This window comes from Haemaphysalis longicornis, unplaced genomic scaffold (assembly GCF_048455015.1).
Source record: "Haemaphysalis longicornis isolate Haplotype H1 unplaced genomic scaffold, Haemaphysalis longicornis Haplotype H1 scaffold_8, whole genome shotgun sequence".
Lineage (NCBI taxonomy): Eukaryota > Metazoa > Arthropoda > Arachnida > Ixodida > Ixodidae > Haemaphysalis > Haemaphysalis longicornis.
In genome coordinates this window covers 153,254,339-153,280,848 of record NW_027526445.1, presented here as the reverse complement: position 1 = coordinate 153,280,848, position 26,510 = coordinate 153,254,339, and the positions used below count along the sequence as shown (strand labels likewise).

The window sequence follows — 26,510 nt, the reverse complement described above, 5'->3', positions numbered from 1 at the left end:
GCGCCGAAATCTCGTACACACGGGCGCTTTTGCTTTTCGCCTCCATCAGAAAAGCGGCCGCCGCGGCCGAGAATCGAACCCGCGACCTCGTGCTCAGCAGCGCCAGACTTTATTCTCTTTCCCCCGTTCCGTGTCTCCCTCTACACGTAGCCCTGTCTCTCAGAACTCAGTACTACACAACAGATGCTTTCGAAACAAACGTAAACACAGAACATCGCCCCTGGTGAGTGAGCGTAGCGTGCGAGAGGACGTTACAGTGTTGTATTCAGTTTCACAGCCTCTTGTGCCCTGCCAGCATTTCTACATTCATTCCGAGTCGAGCTGGGGGCAAATGCTCATTCGCCTATTTTCTGGATACTTCCAGGCGTTTGCCAGTCCCTCTGCCTGAACTTTAATAGACCTAAATCTAAATAAAATAAATTACGCAGTTGGTTCCAAATGGGAGGCTGCAGGCATGTGCCAACAATGTAGCAATGAGTGTCCACACTCTACAAATACAAGAGGGCACAACTTTGTACTACAGTGTAGACACCATTTTTAACGTAAGCACTTATAGTGCGGGACCAGATATAAAGCGGGTTTTCCTTGCCGCCAATTGGCCTCCCATAGAATTCGATGCATAAGCATACCACTTGGTTGGCCCTGATCGACAGGCGCAGCTGGGCATCATTTTAAGGTTGCAGGAAAGAAAAAAAAAAAACGGAATCGGCCATTTGACGCAGCGCACACTCCTTGCTCTCCTCTAACTTAGATACAGGAAAGAAAAAAAGTAGACACCCGCTAGTTTGCGTGTTCCCTTTGAACTCTAGTGATAGCGAAAACTGCCCTTGCTTGATGCTCCTCGAAACATAGCAAGCATAGCATAGCCATGATGCCGGAGGTTTCCACTACCTAATACATTGTGCTGATAAGCAACGGCATTCAGCATCACAAACGCAAAGTGGGGTGGCAAAAAAAAATCTTGCTTGCGTTCTTATGACGTTGCCCCATGGCATCCATTCATAGACACTAAGAAACGCTGTCATGCTGCCTCAAAACACAAACATAAAGTATAGGGTAAAGCGGGGCTTGTGGGTTCGCAAGACCATGCAGCAGCGTGCGGTGTAGAAAAAAAAAAGAAGAAATAAAGACCCTGCCTCTGCTTTTATGTGTCTATTGTATGGGCGATGATAAACAAAGAATGAGTGAATGGTAGGCTGCGATTCGGTCGGATTCGCACATGTTTTATTCGTGGTGCAGTACCACTTAGTGTGGACAACGTTATAAGCGGTCTACACTGTTTTAGAAATGCCATTGTTTTTGCCACTGCAACTATTCACAATTTTATTTAGCCATACATTCCTCAGCCTTCACTATTCGTGCCCCTAATTTTCCAATCGGCAGCCCCCACTACCAACGGTAGGGTTTTCAAGGCCTCCCTCTCACCGACCTGAGCGTACACCCTGGCGTTGAAGTGCTGCCCCATGCTCCAAGGCAGGATGCAGGGCAGGTACTCCAGGAGGTGCGGCTCCAGGTCGTTCTCAGGGTCCAGACACGCCCCCAGGTGGATCACGATGGCCAGGAATGAGCAGACGCTCCCGGTCCTGTCGCAGCCCGCCTGCATTCGGAAACGGCGGGAAAGGAAAAACAAAGGAGGGAAATGTCCTTGTAATGACAAATTGTACCAAGCAACTCTTGTTGGCTTTAGGCTTGAGAATCAGAGGCAGCTGCAACGACCTCAGTAAACAGTAAAACCTGTAAAACCTATCTATGCAGTGTTTCTTTCTTTCTTTTTTTTTTTTTTCTGTCAAAGTGTGGCTTTGCCGCACAGCACATCCACTGTGCTGGCTTCCCTGCACAGCACATTGGCTTCTTCATACTTTACGCAAACCACAATAAAGTCCGATGGCCAAGAGACGCGTGCGAAACTTGTAGACGTGTGGCTTTTGCGAGGAGAAAAAGCTTGCTCTGAAGGTCCTGTATTTACTCTTCCGTGACCGAGGAAAAATGGCCGATTCTTAGTGCGGCCAGAAAACTTTTTTTCTCTCTTGAGCTACTGGACACATTTAGCATTGCTATGCATGAAATTGTAGCTTATAGATTTCTCGTTCAAACGCATAAGCAGTTGTGCGAAAGGTGTAATTATTCACAGTTTACTGGTCAACAAAACAAAAAAAAAAGTGAAAAAAAAAAACAGTCAAGTACACTCACAACGATACCGTTTGTAACAATATATTGGATATAACGATGAACAACTATGGCACCATCCACTTTCGTATGCTTTCTATGGTAAAATAAGCCGCTTATTACAATGCCCCAGTGCCACGATATCGGATATAATGATTGAATCTGGTTCCAGCGTGCGCCCCGAAAATACGAGCTCCAACCGGCTCACTGCGCCGACAGCATGCTCGTGAGCCGCGATGCACCTCGCATCCCTTCCACTGCGCCGCTTAAGAGGAAGAGGAGAGGAAGAGAGCAGTTTTCCTTCCGAACCCTCCTCCCGGCGCCGCCGCTTTGGCATCGTCCCTGCGCCTGCTTGTGAGATTGCGGGCACCACTCGTTCGCGAGTCGCGCATTCACAAGTCGTGCGTTCGCGAGTCGTGCGTTTGCTTACTGGGGCTCTTCGATTTACAGTCTCGGACTCACCACGGACTCCCCGAGAAGCAGTTCAACATTCGATTTTCCCATGCACCCCTATGGCTTCGGGGAATCCTCGGGCTACCCGCGGACTATCCTCGGGCTACCCGCGGACTATTCGCGGACTATCCGCGGTGAGTCCAAGAGTGTAAATCGAAGAGCCCCACTGTGTCACGTGTGCACTGTTTTTTGAATATGACTGGGTGCCTCTTCAACTGCCTTTGTTTTTTCGCGTCCGGGACGTCGGGGCCAATGCTTTGGAAACTTCCGAGTGCCTCTCTAAAGAGGTGATCGCTGCGCAGATACGTGCTGCGGACAGCGGTGACAGTAACAACTCTGATGACGCGGTTGCGCAGCCTACTGAGGTATACACGGCGACAACTTAAGAACGGCACCGGAAGTTGCCGCTGTGTCTTATCACCGTAGCCGGATGTTTCTCCGCGCGGCGCAAGTAGGGCGTTACTGGGAATATTTTGAACATGGCGTGAGCCGTTCCCGTGATTTTTTGGACTTAATATGCTTATAAACGACTCCAGTGACGCCAAACAAGCTGTGTGAGACAAGGCAGACGATATCACGCATTCATAGCAAACCCCTTTCAAAACGCGCGCGCACTGACGTCACGGGTCCAGCGTTTTGGCGGAGTGATACACTACATGAGGTGGTGCCGTTCTTCAGTTGTAACCGAGTATAGTGTCTTCGCAGGAGGCCCAACGCGTGACAAGGGTCCCTCGGGGACTTCCGTTACCGCCAAAGACCTCAGCTAGGTGAAGCACATATAGATGCTCTTGAAAAGAGATGACCTTGGAACAGGCTAATTATCTCGATCTCGGGAACTAATTGGCCAACTGAAAAAATAATGGCATGTTTGAAATCAGTGGGGGAAAACCAGCAAGCCTGACAAGTTTGACAAAGTTTACTTAAAAATGAAAAGAAGTTGTTTTAAGAACAGCGTCCCCCCTTAAAATCTGAAGAGCCCCCATCGCTGCTGGAGTCATCACTGCTGCTGGGGTAAAAAAAAAAAAAAAATCATCAGCAGCAGTGGCCGCAGTTCCTGAAACCGCTGTCCGCCTTTGTAAAGCGCGCAGTGAAACAGGACGCCATTTTTGCCTAACTCACTGCTACCTTGGGTTCAAACTTCACCCGCAAGCTGCCTACCCAAGCGAAATGTAAACAAATGCCAACAAAACTGAAAAAGGGGTTTCCAATGAACACGCCAGATGGCGTCAGTTGTCCGAATAGCGCCGTTTTTACTTTTTGCAAGCCCACTGCTCTGCACAACTGACTTTTTCACGTTGCATGACCACCAGCTTTGTAGAGCAACTGCACAGCCAAACATCTCCTTGACAAAACGCATTCGAGGCCTTTTATGATTTAGAATCACTTGCCATCGAACCAGCAGCCAGTGTTTACTTGCATTAGCCACACGAGCGATACATGTTCTTCTCAACACTTGAAGGCCCTTAGGTCTATCCAGTAATGGCCTGAATTTTAGCCCTCCTGTTCCCAACCGAGAGAAATTCTACGACGACGAATAATTCTTCTATACCTCCTGAACTGCTTAGTAGCTCCCTCCTGTGGAACCCCACAATTGTATCTACACAATGGTAAAACAGTTGTGCTCACCAAGTGGTTATGGCTCCTGCTTTATAATTTATTTTTCGGAATTTTTCAAAACTGAGCCACGTAGGCAAGCGAAAAAAGAAATGCAAGATAGGTTAGGTACTGCCCCAAACTCCTCACGCTCTTCGACCGTATTGAGAGCGTCAAACACCACCCTGGCTCGCTCTAAATGTGGTTAGTGTTACAACCCCCCGTTCTCTGGGTCCTCCCTCACCCGTTCCATGGCGGGGATGAGCTTTGCGCGCAGGCGGGGCGTCCTCAGCAGAATGGAGACAGCCGTCCACTCCAACAGGCAGCGGATGGAGGGCTGTTGGCTGTCCTCGACCAGTCCCTGGAAGACGTGCTCCAGAAGGGTCTCCAGCATTCCCTGGAACAAGTAGATGGCATCTCAATGTTTCTTTTACTGCGAAGCGGTTAGTGGCGGTACCTTTCGTCGAGATTTAGAAGGGTAGGAAGGAAGGAAAATGGAAAAACGATTTGTTTTACGGGTGGGTTTTGAAAACTTAAAATTCACTGCTGCTGGGGTAAAGCATAATTCACTTATAACAATATTGAAGTGCCACAAAAAAGTCGTTGTTATAACCAGTACTTGTTATTACAGGGTTGGGCAGAAAAAGTTACTTTTGTAAGCGTTAAATGGTTTTCACCCAATATTTACAACAAAATGGAAATGTAACTGGAGGCCGACCACCAAAATTGAGCCATGCGTGTGCCAACCAACTCCATAGGGTCCGTATGAAAGACCACCGTCTTTCTCACGAGGGGATGTCTTCGCATCAAATCCTTGACTCTGTTTTCTTTCTTTTTAAACGATTTACGAATTGCACGTTACTAAAGTGGTGTTGTTTTCCGCCTTTTTTTAACTTCGGTTATCAAGAGTGGCCGAGAGGATACACTTTACCCAGCTGCAGCTTTATTTTAATCTAGACAGTGTTGAAGAGGTGCCCCCTGCCCCTCTTATTATCTGGGCCAGCTGACAGCAGGGGATAAGATTCAGGAGGCCTCTTCCTTCAGGTACAGCATGGCTACATAAAAGGCACAAACTTTTTCCGAGTGCCAAAAAGATAGATGGTTCCGAAACTTATTCACGCTTCAGGTCACGCCTGGTCACACACAGATCTCCAAATACTATATCTAACGTAAGCTCATACCGTCAGGCTCAATTGATATAACAAATAATAAGGAAAATGAAGATTGTAATAAACGGCTCATTTTACCAAATAACATATAGCAAGGTTGATGGTTCCATGGAAGTTCATTGTTACATCCAATATATTGTTATAAGTGGATTGGACTGTATTCAAAATTCTTGAATATCAAAGTAAATATTACAACATCGATTCGGCTGTGTATTGAACAGCCCTATTCAAAAATGTATTTACACACCACGACTATATAGGCCTGTATTTATTTATTTATTTATTTCCAATACTCTCACTGCTTGTGGGGTGTTTCGGCGGTGAGGAAGAGTAATTTTCGACAACATGTACGGCTAGTTCCGCATTAAACAATTCAGGAAACACAATGACAGTTTGCGCTCAAATAATTCCATTGTGTGTGTGTCAGTAAATACATCAAAGCCAAGGTAGCTCCAGTCGACTATGGTTTTCAAAAGAAAAGAGAAGTTGAAGGCATTAACGTGCGGTACATATGGCATCACAGTGAGGGTTCAAGGGGACTCTTATCCTGAGGAATGCAAGTACAGCCTGGAATTCAAATTAAATTTATCATTTTACAATTGATACAAGAATTTCAACATGGCTATTCTTCTGCACGCTACGAGTTCGGGCAAACCAGCAACAGATAATAACGCAGTCACTGACTGCGCCCTTCGACACGCATTAAAGGTAAACAGTGCAGCTAGTCTTTGTATCCGTTACTATATATTTATCAAGCTCACTTTATACGGATCCCAGATTATACAGGTGTATTCCAGTGCGGACCATACAATCATTTTGCACGTCTTGAGCTTTAAGTCTGGTGTAGCATCCTTCAATTTTCGCTTTAAAAGACTGAGTTTGCGTTGGGCAGATTCACAAATGGTTTCGATGTGTACATTCCAATTTAAATTGTATGCGTGATTTCCACCCCAAGATACTTCCGCTCCCTGGTGTGTCAAAGTGGGCTATTATTTATAGTGGAAGTAAAAAGCAATGGGGTTTTCTAGTTAGACACTGTCATGAAAGCCGATTTATCAAAATTGATTATCATGTCCCTCGTATTACACTCGTCGTAACTTCTTTGCAGGCATTCGTTCACAACACTTGATCCTGAACCTTCCTAACGTGACAGTACATAAGGAAATCATCCGCAAATAGACGTAGTTCAATGTTAGGATGCAAGCCATTAGCACTGCCATTTACATAAACAAAAAAATTCACAGCATATCCACGGGGTGAATGATGATGAGTGGGCGAAGCTCCTGAGGGGAAATCATCGGTAAAACCGTGACTCTCACTACATCTGTGTCCGAACGTAACGTCTAGAAAGTCTCGCTTAAATCGCGCGTCGGCACCTTGGGGCTGAGCTCGCCTGATGCGTTTTGCAGACGCCTCACGAGCTCTCACTGCATCGGGGTCTGCCTGCTGATACGCGCGCTTTCTCGCCGCTTCCCGTTCTCTGACGTTTTGGAGATCCTCTTCGCGCCGCAGCCGTGCCGCTCCGCGTACGGCAGGGTCCTCGCGCCGTTGCCGTGACGCTTGGGCCTCTCGTTCTCGAACGCTGGGATCTTGGCGGCGTCGTCGCGCAGCCAGACGACACGCTTCGGCCTCCCGCTCTCGTACGGCAGGATCTTGGCGGCGGCGCCGCGCAGCTTCACGGAGCGCTTTTGCCTCGCGGGCTCGCACATCTGCAGCCTTATCCATCGGGCGACTCCGAGCGCGCGCCAACAGCGAACGGATTTTATTACAACGCTCCCCGCCATCTAGTAAACAATCCAAGAACTAAACTAGAGGTAGCCACGCCATCTAGTAAACAATCCAAGCGCATCTTTTCATCATATACAAGTACCGCCATCTAGTAAACAATCCAAGAACTAAACTAGAGGTAGCCACACCATCTAGTAAACAATCCAAGAACTAAACTAGAGGTGGCTACATACATACGTCGAGGATGGACAGACCCACGCCCTAAGGAGCTTCGCCCCTAAAACAAAATTGGTCTTAAGACTGACCCTTGCGGCACACCAGCTAAAACTTCCAAGAAAGATGATAGTCCAGCAGCAATTTGAACATTTTGCTTTCTATCTGTAAGGTATGCATGACTCCATTTAATAATTTCAGTGGTACCTCAAATGTTATACAATTTCTAAATAAGTATAGCGTGGCAGACACGATCAAAAGCCATTGAAAAATCAATTTTGTTATAAGAAACAGGGAAATGTAGGAGTTGTTCTGTGATGTACCTAGTAGACAGGTACAGGCGAAAATGGCGACGCATGCTAGCTCGGTTCAAAGCCGAGCATCACTGTTGTTCTGTTTCTTTTGGCTGGCTCAGTCCCTACTTTGTTTTAGCCGATCCTCCTAGTACAAAGTCAATCCAATTAGCAACATACCCAAACCAGCCCAGCACACTGCTCCAACTATCATTACACTGAGCCAGTCTGACTTCGCACATAGCCCAAGACCTCGTTACAATATATATATAGACTAGCACTAGACATACAAAATATGCCACGCTCCATTCCAAAAGAAACAAATTAACGATCACTGACAGTAAACCCTCTTTACACGACTGCGTCAATATATGGGAGTGCAATCTCCAGATGTCTGTGCCATTTCACTGTGAAATCTCTCCCCTGGTAATACCAAAAGAGCTCTTTAAAAATTAGGGGGTTTACTGTGCCAAAGCTACCCCCTGGGCTAGAGGCGTGCCATAGTGGAGGGCTCCGGATTAATTGCGACCACCTGGGGATCTTCAACGTGCGCCTAAATCTCGAACACACGGGCGTTTTCGCTTTTCGCCTCCATCAGAAAAGGGGTCGCCGTGGCGCAGATGGTACCCACATCCTTGGGCTCAGCAGCAGAACGCCTTAGCCACTGAGCCACCGCCACTGCTACCCGCTACTGATGCTACCCGCCACTGAGCAGGTAGCATGAAAAAAGCTTCTGTACTGCGACACAGGGGCACGGCAAAGACCACCACCGCACCTCGCTGAGCAGGTGCAGCAGGCACAGCTGGGCCTGCCAGAGCCTGTTCTTGAGCCGGTGGATGGTGGAGTTGCCGAAGTAGCGCTTGCGGGCCGCCGTCACCTCGCGGTCGTGTCGCACCAGCGCCTGCGACAGCTTGGCCGCCATGCGGGCACACGCCTTGTCCTCGGCGCTCAGCTGGACCAGGAAGGCGATGCCCCGCGCCCGCACTTCCACGTCTGCCTGGTGCTCGCTTCAGGGAGGGAGGGAGGGAGGGAGGGAGGGAGAGGGACATGGAGGAGATAAATGTCGGGAGGGAGAGATAAAGCTGTTACCTCTGCTGAAACCAGATGAATTTGAGAATACGAAGAGGTAGAAAGAATTTAGAGCCTTTCACTGCTGCAAAGATGCAAGACCAGCAAAGCTGCGTTGGTGGATAACTATATACCGAGTTATGGGAAGGAAAATTAGGCATCCACCTGAAATGCTGGCTCCCGGCTTGAAAGGAAAGCTAGCGTAGTTATTTGATTATAAGGTGGTCATAATTAGAAGCAAGGTTGCAGTTTGGAGTGTAATATAAATCTATATATATATAATACTGAGCTTCAAATATAAGGTGGGGTATGACTTTGAGACCCCGGATTTTGGAAAAAAAAACCTCAACTTATATTTGAATAAATACGGTATACAACTTTCTCGGAAACTCTCTATTCGCTCTTGTGCTGCAAATGGCTAGACACCTCGATGGTTCAGTTGGTAGAGTGACTGCCCTAGATAGGTGGTGGTCCGAGGTTAGAATCCCGGACCAGGACAAATTTTTCTTCAGTGTGTCACCATATTTGTTTTGGGCCATACAATCATTCTGCACGTCTTGAGCTTTACGTGTGTCGTAGCATCCCTCAATTTTCGCCTCAACACATTGAGTTTTTGTTGGGCAGAAGATCCACAAATGTTTTCGATGCGTTCATTCCAATTTAAATTATAAAAGGGTTACAGCCGTTTCCTGTAACCATACTCCCTCCACAGACGGTCACGTATTGAAAGCAGATGGAAGGTCTGTAACGTTCACCACTTCACTATGGACAAGTAACTAATTATGACAGGTAGGCGAAACTTGGCATGACGATAGTCATCTTAGCGGCCAATTTTCCAAGACACCTAAATTAAGGTGGCAGCTACCGAGAATTTTACAACAGCTATGGAGCGAGTATGTGCACTTCTTTTCTGACTGAACCCGATAGATGCACACAAGTTTGGCCAGAACCTAGCACAGAACAGCTTCGCTGTACAAAATGACTTCAAGTTAGTGGTTTTTGTGCACTATCTTTGAAGCAGAAATTACATTTTTCTGCCACTGACTTGGTGTGCTCCCCACAGTGCACTTGTAACCCTAAAGGGTGCCGAGGCGATGTAGGCTTGAATCACCACTTTGAACACTTGCACTTCACACTTGCACTTTGCACTTAGCACACACACATGCACACCCACCCGTGCGTGGGTGAGTTAACTAAGCAAGCAACTTTAGACCTTTGCGTGCAGTGATAAACACAGGGCCAGCTGCCTATAAGGCCTCACAGATATGACATGACAAGCACAAAACGGGCACAGAACTCTTACACCCGATTCAATCCCTAATTATCACTTGCATGCACCATAGAGTTTCATACAATAATACCTAGAGGGGAAACTAGCGCTAGTGGCAACGCGAACACAGCGGCGGCGCTCACGCTTCGATGGGAATAATGGGTAGTTCTGTAACCGGATTGTGTAGGATCGAAACGGGCCAATGGCTGTGCAAATTGTTTTTTGACAAAAAAACTCTTATTGCCCGGTTTGTCATTTACAAACTACCTATACATGGCGAACGAGAAAGTTAGCGACCAAAAATTGGTTTTGTACAAAATAAAATGGCTTGTTTAAATAAAAAGCAGACGCGGAGTAGAGGTGGTTTGCATTGGCCGCCAACTACAGCAGGAAGCAGACTTCTTTAAAAACTATTTGTAAAAGTTTCGGCGCTTGTAGTTTTTAATTTTAAAAAAAGATTTGTGCTCCTAAAAAAAGAAACCAATTACCTTTGGAGAAGTTATTTTAGCCTAAATTTGTGACATTCATCAAGCTGTGTTCCTATCAGCCGCCGGTACTGCTGTTCTAAACCGTAGGAGCTGGCATTTGCACGAAAAGTGCGGCTGTTCCAAGCAGTTGGCGACCGTCGTCGGCTTCGAAAATACATTGTTCTTCCGAATGGGCAGCGCCACAACTCCCAATTCGCAAGCAACTTCACCGCATACAGCACTGTCACTTGTGTTTTTGTGCTCACTGTGCCGGCAATGAATTCATAACCCAACCGATTCGCAACTATAGTTACAAAGCATTTCCACTCAGGGTGGCGTCAGTGCGCGTGCGGCATTCAGTTCAAGGAGAACCGTATTTTTGAACACTTCTTCCAACATAGGCACATGCGTTCATGCAAGTCCAAAACGAAAACGAAAATGGCTGCCAAATTCAATCCACAATAACTTCCGCAAGTCATCAAGTTCCAATCTGAATCCAGAACTACCCCTCATGCCCATCGTGGTGGACGATCGCAGCGCCAGATTCATTTCTACAGTAAAACCTGGTTACAAGAGACACCCAAGAGAGCCAAAAAACGTCTCTTGTAGCCAAGGTCTCTTGTATGCAATGTTGCTAACATGGCGAACATAGGAAAACCAACCAAACCGCCTTCATTCAAATGTCGCTTAGAACCAAGTGCCTCTTGTAACGAGGTTTTACTGTAGTAGTTATTGTATGAAACTCTATGGCATGCACGACCCAGATCAAGTGAACAACACAAACAGATTTTTTTTTTATTTTTTTTTTTCTTCTGGAGTTTTAAATACTTTCACAGCTCGTGTTGCACTGGGACGATTGCCTAACTTGCAGCAGATGCAGCTAAAGTGCAAGTCCCTTGAACAGATGAATGAACAGCCAGAGTGACCATATACTGACAAAAATGGCTGTCACTTTCTGTTATGAAGATTAATAGATATTGTAACGTTTTTGTCAGCATACTATAGTACCAACAAACTTCAGTATTTCTTTTATTTGTTTTCCTGTACAATTCTTATTATATTCTGTTTCTTGAAGCAATCAATGAGCAACTTATTCAAGCCCCAATACAGACTCAACAACAACAAAAAATGTGCATGCCACAATAAAAATTTCAGCTGCCATAGGTAGGTTACCTATTTCAATATTTTTGTATTTCATCAAATTCTGTTTACTAATGAAGATATTTACGTAATAAGACTATTGGCATTTTCCAGTCAACACGATTTCCACAGACATTAAACTTAGAATTTTGATTCCTATTTCCATTTTATTCTTCAGGGAGACAAAAAAAAGTCATGCCTACATGACCATGCCTCAGTTAGTTTTAACATGGCAAGGCTTTATTGCCATATTAGTCCGCACTTCAGAAAACCATGTGCCATAATAATGGCAAGACAACGCAACATATTTCACAGAACAAGAAAGCAAGGCAGACAGCTGCAAAAAATTTCCCCAATGATAAGTTTTGAAAAGAAGTTTTGAAAATGTTGAAAAGAACAATGCTGTCCCTACGGATGGCGCTTCACCAACATATGACCACCCTGAGTGCGATTAGTATGCTACAGAGCACCAAGGATGTCCACCACAAACTATGATGATAACGATTATGAGGGTTAACGCGCCGACACTACACAGGCGATGAGGCACGCTATACTGGAGAGCTTTACGTTAAATTTGACCACCTGGAGATCTTTAGCGTGCGCCGAAATCTCGAACACACGGGTGTTTTCGCTTTCCTCCTCTGTCAGAAAAGCTACCGCGGCGGCTGAGAATTGAACCCAGCACAAACTACATGCTCAGGCATTGCGAAGAGGGGAGAGAGTTTGCTTTGCAGTGGTTGCCTACCTTCTCAACAGCTGGTTAACCGAGAGCGCATCGCCCTGTGCTGTCACAAACGCCTCCGTGTCAAACACAATCCTGAAAGAAAGACAGAAATGACTGCGCTGTAATCAAAAAGGAATCACCCGATTTAAAATGCATCAACAACCACAGCTACAACAGGCTGCACCCCCTCCGAGGAGTAAATAATATGGCCATCGATCACTGAACAAGACTTGTGTCACACCCCAATCCCCCTCCCCCTTTTCCTAAACTTTTGGATCATTGATTCATTCCTGTAAGGGCATGTGGCACGTATTAGGCACTTCGAAATTTTTAAATTGTTGAGCATTTGAACCTACACTTGGAAATTTTGCGGAGTAATAAACCAGTGCCTGCCTCATTTGACACTCATTTTTAGCACACACGTCTACGCTTTTTTTATCGCAGGTTGCCGCTGCAACAACACTACCGCCGTGCTAAAGTTAGCTCCCAAAACTTGATCGCCCCCGAAAAAGAGGGTGAAGTGTTACAACAAAGCCCACAAGGAAGGGTGCAATATCAGCTTAACTGGGGCTTACCAAACGTTCACTTCATATCAGTTGGCACTGGTGGAACCCGAGTAATTCGCAGCAATGACATCGTGCTTCTGTCCGTGCTCGACGGGCGGCACATTTAGCACTCCAACTCTCGGTGGTTTCAGGTCCATGAGGCTTCTCTATTCAAGTCATCTGGCATTTGAATTATTCTCAACTTCATGTTTTTCCTTTGTCCATTCGGCCATGTGTGTACATGCGTGGGTGCACGCGTAATTCAATCCCTGTGCACGCGAGGTCGTCCATTCTTGGCACAAACACAGGAACTATCGTAAACTGTTCAACTTCAAAGCTAAGGTGCAGTCATAGAAACTGCAAACCCACTTGTACGCAGTAGCAGGCGTAACCTCGCCAAGTGCACACGCGAAAGTCATCAAGCCATGGAGCAGGTTCGTTTTCGTGGCAGATGTCACGAAAACACACGATTTGGTGGGAGAATCGAAATTTTCACCTAAACTGATTAATTTCTCAGTGAATACGGCATCGTTTGCTGCCGGACAAGTGCTGGGGGCACCATAAAGCACGAAATCATTTGAATAAAACAAGCTTGTATTTTGTCGGCATGGCCCCCTTATTTGAATAAAACAAGCTTGTATTTTGTCGGCATGGCCCCCTTATACAGCCCTTAAGGGGGGAGGTGGGTCTTTAGACAATTTTTTTTATTATTAGGGCCAGCTAGATGAAAATTGGCAGCCTTAAGCAGTTTTTTACACTGATTTCAAATATGTAATTGGTTTTGACATAGCTTCATTTGTTCAAAAAATACAACACTTTGAAATTTATTTATTGAGGCATTTCTTACGGGGGTTTAGAGCCATTTCGCTTTAGCAAACTCAATGATGATTTATACGGACATAATGCTAAAGGTCTACTCCGGGGGGCTATGCTATTTTTATTAATTTTGAAGACTTTTGCCAAGCATGAAAGAGGTGATCATTTGATATCAGCAATTCGTATAAAATTGCCTCATTTTTATTAATTTCTGCAAATAGGTAAACAATGACAGAGCAATCAAAATAGCATCACCCCCTAGATCAATTCAGTACGAATACAATGGTACCAGTCTTGTCATCCTAGCCCAAGAGCAACATTACAAAAACCCCCGTAAGGCAGAGCTTGGTCTTGCAAAAAAAGAAACTGAGAAAATTGCATTTGAAGTTTCAGATCACGGTACCTTTTGCTACAGCATAGCTACAACAATATAAATAGCATCATTTTGTAGCTCTATTCTTCACGAAGAAAAGCATACCAAGTATGTGACTGTAACACAAAAATAACTTTGAAAAGATTGACGTAAATTCACGCGAATACCGTACAAATTGCAAAGGAAAATTAAATTTTCTACTGTTACACCTCAGAAACTGTATATCCTCATTCACCTTTTCTCTGTGTCTTTACAGAATACAGAAAGGCACTAATACCATGTGCTGCTGTTATTTTTGGGCTACCAATGAGACTAAAGCACAGCAGCCACCCAGAACTAGATTGTACTGCAATGCATCTCAAATCTACAGCAAGGCTGTAGGTGAAATGCACTTTGGAGATCAATGCTTCAATGATGCAAATAGCATCAGCTGCTAGACCAATCCAATACAAATGAAACTATACCAGTCTTGTTATCCTGGCTCAAGAGTAAGATAAGGAAACACCCCGCAAGGAAGAGCGTGACCTCACAAAATAAACTGTAGAGCTGCAGGTGGACTTCAATTTGGCGATGGATACCAGAGTGATAAAAACAGCATCACCTGCTAGATCTAATATTTAAATGATACCAGTCTTATCACCCTAGGTCAAAAGCCTGATAGTGAAACACTCAGGCAGAGCATGACATCGCAAAATAAGAGAAATGCATCTTTAATTTCTTACTCTTGCTACAGCATAGCCCAATATAAAAAGCGCCGTGTCACTCTGTTCCTCAAGAAAAAAAAAAAACGACTATGCGACCGTACCACAAAAATAATCAGGAAGGCTCTATGCAAGTAATGAAAAACTTCTGTAAACAGCGCTGGAAAACTGCACTTTTTGCTGAACTTCAAGTACAGCAGTTCCTACTTTGCACTTCCTTCAATGCCTATGCAAACTAAAGAAAAGCACAAACATATTGTGCTGCCAACTTTGTTTTTCACAAATGAGACTAAAGCACAACAGCTAACTAAATCCGGACGTTTTCACGCGGCGCTTTTCGGACCAGATTCGTACGTGACAGGCGATCTCGGCACCGCCGTCTACGGCGTCTTCCATCGTGTTTCCGTACGCTTGCAGCGCGTAGTTTCTTGAGGTAAAGGTCTCCAGGCATTGCGGCACGAGACGTAAAGACGTTGTGACAGAATTGCAGTCACTAACGACAGAGAAAACACACCCGAATTGAAAATACTGCAGCGCCGAACGCGCGCCTGCAAAAACAAAACGAAAAAAAAAATGGCGGCTCAACGGCGCCGGCCAATCAGAGACGCGGAACGGGGGGCTCGACTCGAGCGCGCCTGCTCCTGCCAATCAGCGGCTCCGAAACGACCTTCGGTAAATCGGCGGTACCGCTCGTTCTCCTCATGCGACGCCATTTTGAGTTGGCGCAAAATACGCACAAAGAAATCAGCTACAAAGCGAGCCCAAGATGGCCGCCGCCGGCAGTCTGCTTCGAGTGTGGCGCGCGCGCGAATTTCAAGCTTTTTTAGCCCGTTTTTTGGCGTTTTGCGGCTCCCGCTGCGTTTTCAAAGTCGTTTTTGAGATTATTCCCGATCAAATTCAGCGGTGAAACTTTTAGAGTAGGTGCTTGAAGGTACAAAGACTTCAAAAATGTGTTTTTCCCAAAATGCGTATTTTCGCGATTTTGGACCATTCTAAGACCCGCGTCACCCCTTAATAAATCCTTTCCCCCAATCCTCCCGCTACAGTACATATTGCCCCCCTGACCTCTGGTCCTTGCGGTAGACGGGCCCGTAGGTGAGTGCCTTGACCATGACGTCCAGGTAGCCGTCCATGAGGGCAATGCAGCCCTGCCATGCGTCCATCAGCCTCGTGATGAGGGCACAGAAGACGCCGGGCATCACCTCTCCCAGGGACAGCACTTCGTCCAGGTACTGCAACAGGTAGACACAGCACTGCATCAAGATCCCCTCTGCCACACAGCACCACTCCAGTTACGGTGAACTCGTACAACTTCAAAGAACAAATCTTGGCCATCTCGGCCCCGTGTCTGGTCCCACCAAACCAGTTCAGTTAGCAAAAATGCATTGACTGACGCATGCCTTTTTGTCTTCCGCTGTCTATGACTTCTTGCCCTAAGAACGGCCGCTCGATTAAAAAAAGGTCCGGCTTGCCAAATCATGCACCGGCAACGGGCGGGAGCATGACGACGGTTTCAGTTACGGTCGCTACTTTCGACGGGGGTGCCACACATCGGTGACGGCTGCCCTGGCTCTGCTTCAGAACGCTGTTGGAGTAGCGGCGGTCATCACCCATGAAAGCGGCTTTAACTAGCGTCCTAGCTTACATAGATGAAAACTAACACTACTACAAGAGACTGGAAAGATGACTCTGCAATCTCTAAAAATTTGATCTCATGGAATGCAGTCAGGAATTAGTAGTCGGGCTTTAAGATGCGTGCAATGAGGCTGCCTGCTTCAGCAGTTGTTCAGAGGCGCCACCGTCTTTGGTAAAACGGCTATACAGCCGGTTGCAACGCGAATTTGGCTCAAAATTTCCATTAGAATTATGCTCTAACATAAAACTGTATGACTGCTGGCCTTAATTACACTAAATTATTCGAGGATATCCTCAGGTGTAATTTAAAAACAGGCATATTTTAAACTTGACCAACGTAGGTTAAGCTGCCAAGCTGCTCAAGCTGTCTCGCTGTGAGGCTATGGCTTAAAAATTCGAAAATTGTATGTCAACAATTGCGTTTACAAAAAAAGAGCGTTGCCAGATGGTGAGACCTTCATGAACTGTATTTTGTTTCAAGTGACGATGAGAGGCTTGCGTGGTTTGAGATTGACTTTTCACATAAAGACATGAAACATGAAAATCAGAGCTCAGACGGAGTCACCCCTTCCCCCCCTTCCCGAAAACACCAATGAAGCAATCGTCATGCTAAAGTTGACGGTTGTATGTAGTTTCTCAGTAAAGTAAGGCAAATAGAAAATTTCCACAGATTTCATTCCCTCACATACACAGTTACCAAGCTGACAAACACAGTGACAAACCCGCCAAAAATACATACAGAACTTCTTGCTCTGTAGAGAAATGGATTTGCAAATTTGGAAATTAAGGTAGCTGTCAACGAGACTTTTAAACCGTGATCCAGTGGCATTGGCCTTCAGCTGCTTCCAGTATTTAATTGCGGAAACTTGCGTGTTGAACCCAAAGCAGCAGTGGTCAAAGGCGTGAAGTTGCTCCTGGTTCGTAAAAAAAAAGCACGCAGCGCTTTCGGCAAACTTGGTGGTGGGATTGTCCACATGTTCGTCAGGGGGACTGAGTCATCGCTGAATTCGTTTCTTATTTGTCAAAGCACTCACGACTGCTTCGCTTTTCATCGACACGCATTTATGCGTGTGATCCGCCAGTTTTATATTTCAGCATGTTTACTCTGATCGGTGATGCTGACTAGGAACAAAAATATTACGTTGAGAAACATACTTTCCCTCAAAGTTTGTTAATTACGTGCACTAAATGCGAGATGCGATTGAAAGCACACATCTATTGGCAGGATGCGCCAGTTCATGTGTCCTTCACAAAGGCGGGCTTGGCTAGCTAGCCACATGCGCTAGCTGTTTGGCTGTGCAAACTAGTAGGCACAACATTTGTGGAGAAACTTCTACAATCCCCACGCATCAACGACCGAGGGAAAATTTGCGGGCTTTTTTGCGATGCCATGTTTCCACGCGTCGCAGTGTACTGACCGCAGGAACCCACAACACAACCATGAAATATGCCAGGCATGCATAACAAAGCTGCCGAGGTCAGTGCTTGCAGACTGGACTGGCGATGTCAACAGCTCTCTGGTGAACAGAATGAAGATGTCACAAAATCCTCCTCAGGAGAGCGTCCACTAACCAGCTCTTCTGTTGAATAAAGTTTTCCTCCTCCTCCTCCTCTTTTCCGCAAGGGTTTAATTGGTCTTGATTTGACAGTTGACTGCTTACTCACAAGTGCACCCGGTATAAAGACAATGTGCACACGAAAAACAATCTGTTCTGAGGCCTCCGGAAGACCTTTGAAGAGGCAATACTGTTTCTAAATTTTTTTAGAACCCACGGGGATCCTTTTGAATGTTTAACCGTCAATTTTTTGCAGCAATTTAACTCTTATAAATTCCTTGTGTATTAATATCGGGTAGTCAATCGGAGATAACCCAAAGAAAGAATCCCGAGGGCTGTTAGCGGAATTTTAAAAAACGCGAATAAATGAAGAAGGGGAAAACCCAGTCACAGTTTTAAAACGCACAGTAAGAAGTGTGCGATACGCCACAGTATCTAACACATTTTTGATTTTTGCAACCCACAAATCACAAAGAGGCTGCGGTCCTCCCCGTTCATCTTTTGATGATCACGTTGTCTGTGGAACGTCAACAAAAAAACGTTTCGTCAGAGTTCTTATCAACATAACACCATGACGCACATAACATCACACGCACAGTCCTTGGAAAAATGTTGAAGATATGAAACGCCCAGTACGGGACATTCTCTAGGCACCGCATGCTGCCAAGTCACGCTAAGCGGAAAAGAAATGCAGCGCTGTGTAATCAGAAATGCAGCGCTCAGTAATCATCGCATAATTTTAAATATTACGATGTTACCAACTACGGCCGTTCATCTACGCGGGTACCTCAGAGCGCATCAAAGCTGCTTCCACAGCCCGTAGCCGCCGTGGTTCTTTCACCAGTCATCAGCGCCACAGCCAACACTGCGGCAGAAAGGGAAACTAATGTCGTCAGGCCGGACCTCCTTTCCATCGAGCCACCATGCCCTAAGGATGCGTGCCATAAAAACCATAACAACATTTTGCTTGTCAATTGCCGAGAGGCAAAAATCTGATCCTGAATGCGGTCATCGCATTTCATCAGCAGTTCCTTTGAAAGCATGCAGCAAGTTAAGTTGGGCAGAGAAGGTGACAACCAATTATGATTGCCACCTTCCACTATTTTTTTTCTTACCCCCCCCCCCCCTCCCCCCCACTTCCCAGGTGTTTGGCTTGAAGGCCACAAGAAGCTTACATTTCAAACTGATGGTCCCTAGCTGCTATTATGTCCTGCAAGACTGCATTATAGGCATAAATGTTGTTGTGCTCCCGCATCCTGAGTACGTCCTTCCTATATGACGTTTAGAAAGTCATGTAGTTAAGACGCCATTGTAGCAAACTCTCCTGTTAGTCCTGATGCATTTGCTACAGAGGTTTTCCGAAAGGCGCTGTATGTGTGACCATCCCTGCCCAAGACATGGCACGCAACCCTTTTTAAATTCACTGCTTACCGACTGACAGCGAGAGAGAAAAAGGGGAAGAGGAGGGCACTGAAGTCTTTGCTAATGAGACAACAATAACGAATGGTGGAGCGAAGAACCGGCTCTGAGGATACAAGGCTGCCTCAATACTGCAACACTGACAGTGTTCTGTCCGCCCTTGATCAAGATTATTAGGCTGTCTCTGCCGCTTGATAGTTGTGCGAAAAGACACTCGCGAGGTCATGTGTTATATAATGCACACTTTTTAACACACTGCTACCTAAGGAGTTTAATGGGAGCACACAAAACTGGCATAAAATATGAGCCATTACGTAAACAGAAGATGCACAGTCCAGGTTCCACTGTATTATACGATTTGAATTTCTGAAGACCCGTCAGTCATACTCCCACGTAGAGTCGGGCCCCCAGGAGAACTCACGCAACGCAGCAGAGATCCATGATCAGACCGCAGCAACGAAGGCTGGAAAGCGAAGCTGATGAACATTTCCACGGCCGGTCGGAAGATGTCGCTTTTCTTCAGGTCCTTGCAGCTCTGCCAGCAGGCCTTGAGGCACTTGGACAGCACGTCGGCATCAATGACCTTGACCTAGGACGCGAGAAAGGTAAGCCGGCCAAGTAAGAACAACTTGCCCACTAAGCAAGCAAGCTTTCCATCCAAAAATCGGGCAAATGTGCACTCCGCCACCAGGATGCAAACCGACCAGTACACACCTTTTACGTGGCACTAACATCTTTTTAATTCAAGCAATAGCGATGTATGCCACTGGTCCTGTTACCACCCATCATGTCACAGTTTCATCATTAAAGGAGGCACAAAATGCATTCGGACGGGGCTTAGCTTCAACATGTGACACTGATCTTCTTGGCCGTTAAAAGCACACATTCAACCCATCGCAATTGCCAATTTTGAACAAAGTCGCAGCTGCACATAAATAAAGACATGGGCATGTGGTTCAACCTACCAAATGGCCAATGTCTGAGTCAGATGCAATGCCGTCCTAGCTAGACGCTACGGCCACAGGCGTACCTTTGTTACGAATTTGTAAGCACACCTCGATGCTGCTCCCGTTGGCCTTCGCCAACGTAACAACTTGCACTTATGGTGACAATATGTTTACACAATGGCCACAAATGTGACAGCGCCACTTCGCATTTCGTTCCATACGATACGCGATTCCAAGCTTTAACTTTTAAGAGTTAAGCTCGCTGGCGTAGCCTAAAACAACACCCAAGCGAAATCATGGTGGGGAAGAAATGGGTGGAGCCTACAATGAATAAATTCAAGTGGAACATTTCAATTGCTTCTCTAACCTTAGCTACCACTAAAACTACGGCTTTCCTCAACTATTACCTCATCTGACAGACCTTGGCTAGCCCGTTGGCTAGCGACATGGAACACCTTGAGTGTTCAAGTAACGGAAAATGGCACCTTACGATCATACAAGTAGCAGCGCGTGTTGCCTTGTACGCCAAACCTGCTTCTACTCACTTTGAAAAAACAAAATCTCGAAGTGTGTTTAGATACTTCTGTTGCACTAAATGTGGAATAACAAGTTTTTCCCACACCCGTTTTGCTTAGGACAAGTTTCTTTTAGTCATGCTGCTGGAATGTACTATCATGATAAATTGAAATACTAACAACGGTGCCCATGGTTTTTAGTATATGATCTTAGTATTATGATCTTAGTATATGATCTTAGTATATGATTTTAGTATTAGTATATATTTTAAGCGAGGGGCTGCGCCTCCGCTGTAAGAATAAGTTACCAGAGGGCTTTCCCAACCTTATGGCTGCTGTGCATACACGGTGTGTCGCCAGGGAGTGCAGCATGTACTGAAAACCACGCGCACCGTTGTTTGTGTTTCAATTTATCACAATAGTGCCATGAACAATGCAGTGCTCTCACTTACGTCACACAAATATTAAAGACAGTGACTTCATGCGCAGCATGCTCTATCTACAAGAACAAGTTCCAAACAACATCCCTATCATTCCTCTCTTCCCCCCTTCCCCAATCATTGTTGCAAACGCCTAAAGCCCTCTTGTGGATGCCTTCCTTGCCATCCACTTTGTTCCCTAAATCCCAATATGCTTGCAAATAAGCATCCAAATTCCACTCGCATTTTCCTCTCAGACCTCAAAGAGGCCCCTTCAAAACTGCAAAAATTGTTTGGACAAACACTAGGACGCAAGTTTCATACACTTCGTTCGGACAACTTGGAGTTTTTAGTCCCACATTTCTCTTTTCAAAAGGAAATAGCTTTCTGATCGATTTATTAACTGGCAAATAACCTTCAGCCTACCTCGCCCTTCCCCCCAACAAAGAGAAGAACCCAAACGCTGTGCTTTCTTATCAAAATGCAACCATAACGGTAAGGTATACGGCATTACCCGCCGCGGTGGCTCAGTGGCTAAGGCGTTGCGCTGCTGAGCACGAGGTCGCGGGTTCGATTCCCGGCCGCGGCGGCCGCTTTTCTGATGGAGGCGAAAAGCAAGAACGCCCGTGTGTACGAGATTTCGGCGCACGTTAAAGATCCCCAGGTGGTCAAAATTAATCCGGAGCCCTCCACTACGGCGCGCCTCATCGCCTGCGTTGCGTCGGCGCGTTAAACCCTACAATCAATCAATCAATCAATCAATCAAAAGGTATTCAGCATTGCCGCCAGCAAGAACGGGTTTGGCATGCTAGAGGCGAGCTTGAGGCAAGCTCGGTGAGGGCCCTCACCATTGAGAGGGCATGCGCGACGGCCCTGAGGATGTGGAGGCAGGATTTCTGCGAGGCCGTCTCCAGGGCCTCGACCGCTTCGGCCAGCAGCCTGTGGCACAGCTCGTCGGTGGAGAGTGCAATCATGGACACGCTTTCCCACACCAGCTCGGAGGCCGCCGTCGTGAAGGTCACCCAGCGGGACTTGGCCACCCGGTCAGTGATGCTGCATTCACGTAAAAGAGAGAGAGAGAGAGAGAGAGAAAGAGGGCAAGAGAGGAATTGACGAATGAAGCGAGCAATCAGAACTCTACATGCAAGATAGAGACAAGATGACGAAACAAGTGCGAATTTTTTTCTGGGGGGGGATGCTGACACAACAGCTGGGCTATGGGGCACATCGTATTGGAAGGCTCTAGATTAATTTTAACCACCTGGGAACTTTCACGTGTGCAGTGCTAACTTCGAACTCAAAGCTCGTCCCATCATTTTTTTTGCCTCTCCTTCCCTTTGTGCTATAGCTACTGAACATGTTCTATATCACCCAACAGTACATTTTTCTGATTTTCATCTCTACAGGCCCCTCAACATTGCTGAAGGTGTCTTTTAACGTAGGAAGCAACACTGAGTACGTGTCAGAGTTTTCTATGTGCACATCTGAGTTTACGCCTGTGCTCCTCTGACCTGAAATGAAAGGTAGGAATAATAACCCTACTGAATATCAGTCCCACACTCACCGTAGACTGTGCAACAAGCCATCCACATACCTGCCAGGTTCGCCGGGATGGCATTAGGGTGATCTGATCGGGGTGGGCGGAGAGAGGGCTATAATATTAGTAGCAACAGAATGGAACAATTTACACGCATTATTAATTTAGCTAGGACATAGCAGGAACCGAACTGCCTCGTCAACTACTAAAAAGCTACACCACTTGTCAGCTGATAAATGTTCAAGGTTGCTGACGCCACCTTTTTTAGGAAGTCCTGGTAATACTGTCGAGCGTAAAACTGTTTGCTCCTACGACGCTTCCCCGAAAAATCGCGAGTGACGGTTGTGTCAGACATGGATGCTCTGAACTGGGCGCAATTTTTTTTTTACTATGGTGAACTGCCTCTTGCATTCATCGTTTCTGTGGTACTGAGGTACTATGGTACTATGGTACAACTTGCTATGGTACAATGGTACAACTTGCGCACACGGCCCACTATGCCTTTTAAGCTCTTTACTGATAACGATGTCAAAGGGTGCACAATTGAATTGTAGCTCGGGCGCAATGTGGACAGACTGGGATGAAGGTTTAGCCAAACACGGAAGCGTTTTCGGGAGATTTTTGAGTCGTTCGTGCAATCGTACAAAACCACCGAAATTTGCGCGTCTCCCGGAAAATTCGGGAAACCGGACAGGTATATGCATCCAGTATTCATTTCTCCTACATATTGCTACAATGAGGCGAGTCCTCAGAGTATCAGTGGACCATCCACTAAGAGTCCAGGACTGGAAGTTGAGCATTGCTGCCCCCCAACACCAAAATACATCATTTCGCAACGAACACTAATGTAATGCTTCCATCCGTGCGAAGCTTCTGCCACAGAAGGAATTGCCCCGGTTGTCTCTTTTTTTTTTTCCACGCACATTCCTCACCTCCAAGAGTCGGGCTTTGCAATGGGCTTTGCGATGCCTCCTCTCTCGACCACTTCCAGGAGCAGTGCCTCCACTTCGTTGGTCTTCCGGGGGAACCGCTTGAGGACCCAGCGAAGGAACCTCCAGTACGGCACCGTCTCCACCGAAACCACCGCCGACGTCTGGAGAGGCAATGTAAACGGCCTCTCAGTTTAAATAAAACACTACACCAATGAAGCTGACTTCCACCATACTGTACCATGTCTGTGAGAAAACAAACAAGTATGCTTGGATGCATATTTTAGAAAGACCGACCGACTCTCAAGTGGATTCGCGGAGTGGCACAGCTGTCAGGGCTGCTAGGTTGGTGGGCCCGCAAAAATCCAAAACTTAATGTACAGCTTTGATGTACATATTCACTCATAGTATTAGAAAAACAATTTTTATATCTTAGAATTCCTAAAATAATTTTTAGGCTCAGTACAATTGCCAATGTGTATTGTGAGTGTACATTTTTTGTGCCTTTTTTTTTATATGACCACCAATAAACTGAAAATAAGTGTATCTTTCACAAACCAGTTTGAAACAGCAATCTATAAGCTACAATTTCATACATAGCAATGCTAAATGTGTCCAGTAACTCAAGAGAAAAAAAAATGTTTTGTGGAAGCACTCAAAGTCAGCCATTGTTGCGTCGTAACGAAAGAGTTAAAACGTTTATTGTGGTTCCGGTACAGCAAAACCCTGGCTAAAGTCAGGTTTCACCCTTTGCCAACAACACATAACGTGTTTCTATATCGTGTTTCTATACCCTACATATAACGTGTTTCTATAACCTATATTGGTCGACTGCAGGCACGAGAACATAAATACGTACACCCCTCGCAGCAGAAGCACTTGTCGAATTACACAGAAAATGCAAAATAATCGAAGACGGGTATTACCCCCCCACCCATACGTTTTACCACCCTATGACTTGCAACATCCCAAATCGTGAAAGGTGAACCCTTGCTAAATGTCTTTCTGAAGAGAACAGTAAAGCAAGAATAAATATACCTGCCTCCCCTTGCTGAAAGGATCTTTTTAAAAAAATGCAAAGTGCAGAGCATAGAATATTAACCAGGTAACTGTCTAATTACCAGAGGCGGTCACTGTCACTAAAGTTCCCACTCATTTTGCCTCAAGGCGCAAGCACACTAATGATATATTTATGACTGCCAGTCTGCCAATCACACTTCCTAAAACAAGTGGCAAAAGTGCGACATCCACTTATTACTGCAGATGATCACACCAGCTGTCAGCTTTAGCATCCACTACGACAAACAATTACGCTGCCCTGCCCCCCAAACTGTAACATGTTCTTTTTTGCCCCACACACACAAAGAAATGGCAAACAGAAATGCTAGTTTTAATTATTAATTTTTGAATAAAAAAGGCATCCTTCATCACCAATTAAAGGCTTCAAGAGAGCTCCAAAAACATTATCTTTATGTTCAAATAAAAAGTTACTAGGCCTTTATCATATGCCTTACATCACTCATCCCCCCCCCCCCCCCCTCTCCCAAGAAAAAGTTTGGGTCACTTGATGGTGCCTAGTGTGAGAAACTGAGATTTGGTCAGCTGGTTGCTCATGACACAAAAACAAAAAGCTAGAATGAACAGTCCCACTTGTTCTGCACGTTTTTAGTGTCACATCTCTTTTGTCACATGCAGACCAAGGTAAACCTGATGCAAAACAATTACTTTGTTTCTGCCTCTAAGTTTTAAAGGTTGGCAAATAAAAGACCATCCATGTCTGGTCATGACGTAGGCAATGTCTCACAGCAGTCTCGTAGAGGCCTTTCCCAAGAATACAATAATGAAAAAGCAAGCGGGACACAAGAAACTGCTACACTCCATTGTAAAAGAACACCGCAAATGCAAGACTCACGGTTTGGTCCACCAGCTTCTCGCGGCACGTCTCAAGGCCCTCGTTGATGAAACCGTAAAAGAGGGAGTTGAACTCGCGCTCGCCAGTCAAGATGTTCAGGAACTGATAGTGCACCTGGGTCTCCTCAAAGTCATCCAACTGCCAGAGATTACGGAACAAGCAAAAGCTCAGTACCACGTGTAATCGCAAATGAATAGATTGAAACGCTTTGCCTATGAATAGATTGATGAAGCAGCTTGTTCAACTCCGTATTATTTTGTGCGCATTATAAATAGAGCAGGCCTACTAATGAAATTGGCGCGTAATTCCTACGTTGCGCCTTATGCTGTTCGCAATGCCGTGGAAAGTCTCACCACACTGGTTTGCATCGATGACTGGCCTGGTTCTGAGCACATCCGTGAAAACTTCACACAACTTTGTGCTGACATTTTCACCTCTCTTTGCAGTTCACAGTATGATGGCAACACCTGTTGCACACACCATGAACCTGTTGATTGATTGATTGTAGGGTTTAACGCACCAACGCAACACAGGCGATGAGGCGTGCCGTAGCGATGGGCTCCGGATTAATTTGACCACCTGGGGATCTTTAACGTGTGCCGAAATCTCGTACACACGAGCGTTTTTGCTTTTCGCCTCCATCAGGAAAGCGGCTGCCGTGGCCAGGAATCGAACCCGTGACCTCATGCTCAGCTGCGCAACGCCTTAGCCACTAAGCCACCGCGGCGGGTACGAACCTGTTCTTCTAAAATTACCGAAGCCGGGCTTGCGAGCCATCGCCTTGCCAATGAGCTGCCTTTCATGGTGCTGGTGGAACTTTTTTAACACGAAACAAAAAACCAGCTTGTGCATGCCGAGATTTTCAGTCAAATTTTGACAATTGCATTGCTCGCTCCAATGCCACCTCGCATGGTCGTAGAAA

The 26,510-nt window shown here is 45.9% G+C and overlaps 1 protein-coding gene across 2 annotated transcripts in view; it reads right to left on the bottom strand.

Moving 5' to 3' along the window:
- The window catches only part of LOC144150140 (tRNA (guanosine(18)-2'-O)-methyltransferase TARBP1), a 78,314-nt gene that overhangs the window by 25,789 nt on the left and 26,015 nt on the right, over window positions 1–26,510 (bottom strand). For both annotated transcript variants that reach the window (XM_077681973.1, XM_077681974.1), the window contains exons 10-18: window positions 25,589–25,726; window positions 23,680–23,840; window positions 22,059–22,263; window positions 19,751–19,918; window positions 15,785–15,951; window positions 12,306–12,377; window positions 8,391–8,622; window positions 4,457–4,609; window positions 1,430–1,597 (exon numbers count right to left, since the gene is read on the bottom strand). In XM_077681973.1, the coding sequence (XP_077538099.1) occupies window positions 1,430–1,597; window positions 4,457–4,609; window positions 8,391–8,622; window positions 12,306–12,377; window positions 15,785–15,951; window positions 19,751–19,918; window positions 22,059–22,263; window positions 23,680–23,840; window positions 25,589–25,726 (1,464 nt within the window). The remainder of the gene's footprint in view (window positions 1–1,429; window positions 1,598–4,456; window positions 4,610–8,390; window positions 8,623–12,305; window positions 12,378–15,784; window positions 15,952–19,750; window positions 19,919–22,058; window positions 22,264–23,679; window positions 23,841–25,588; window positions 25,727–26,510) is intronic.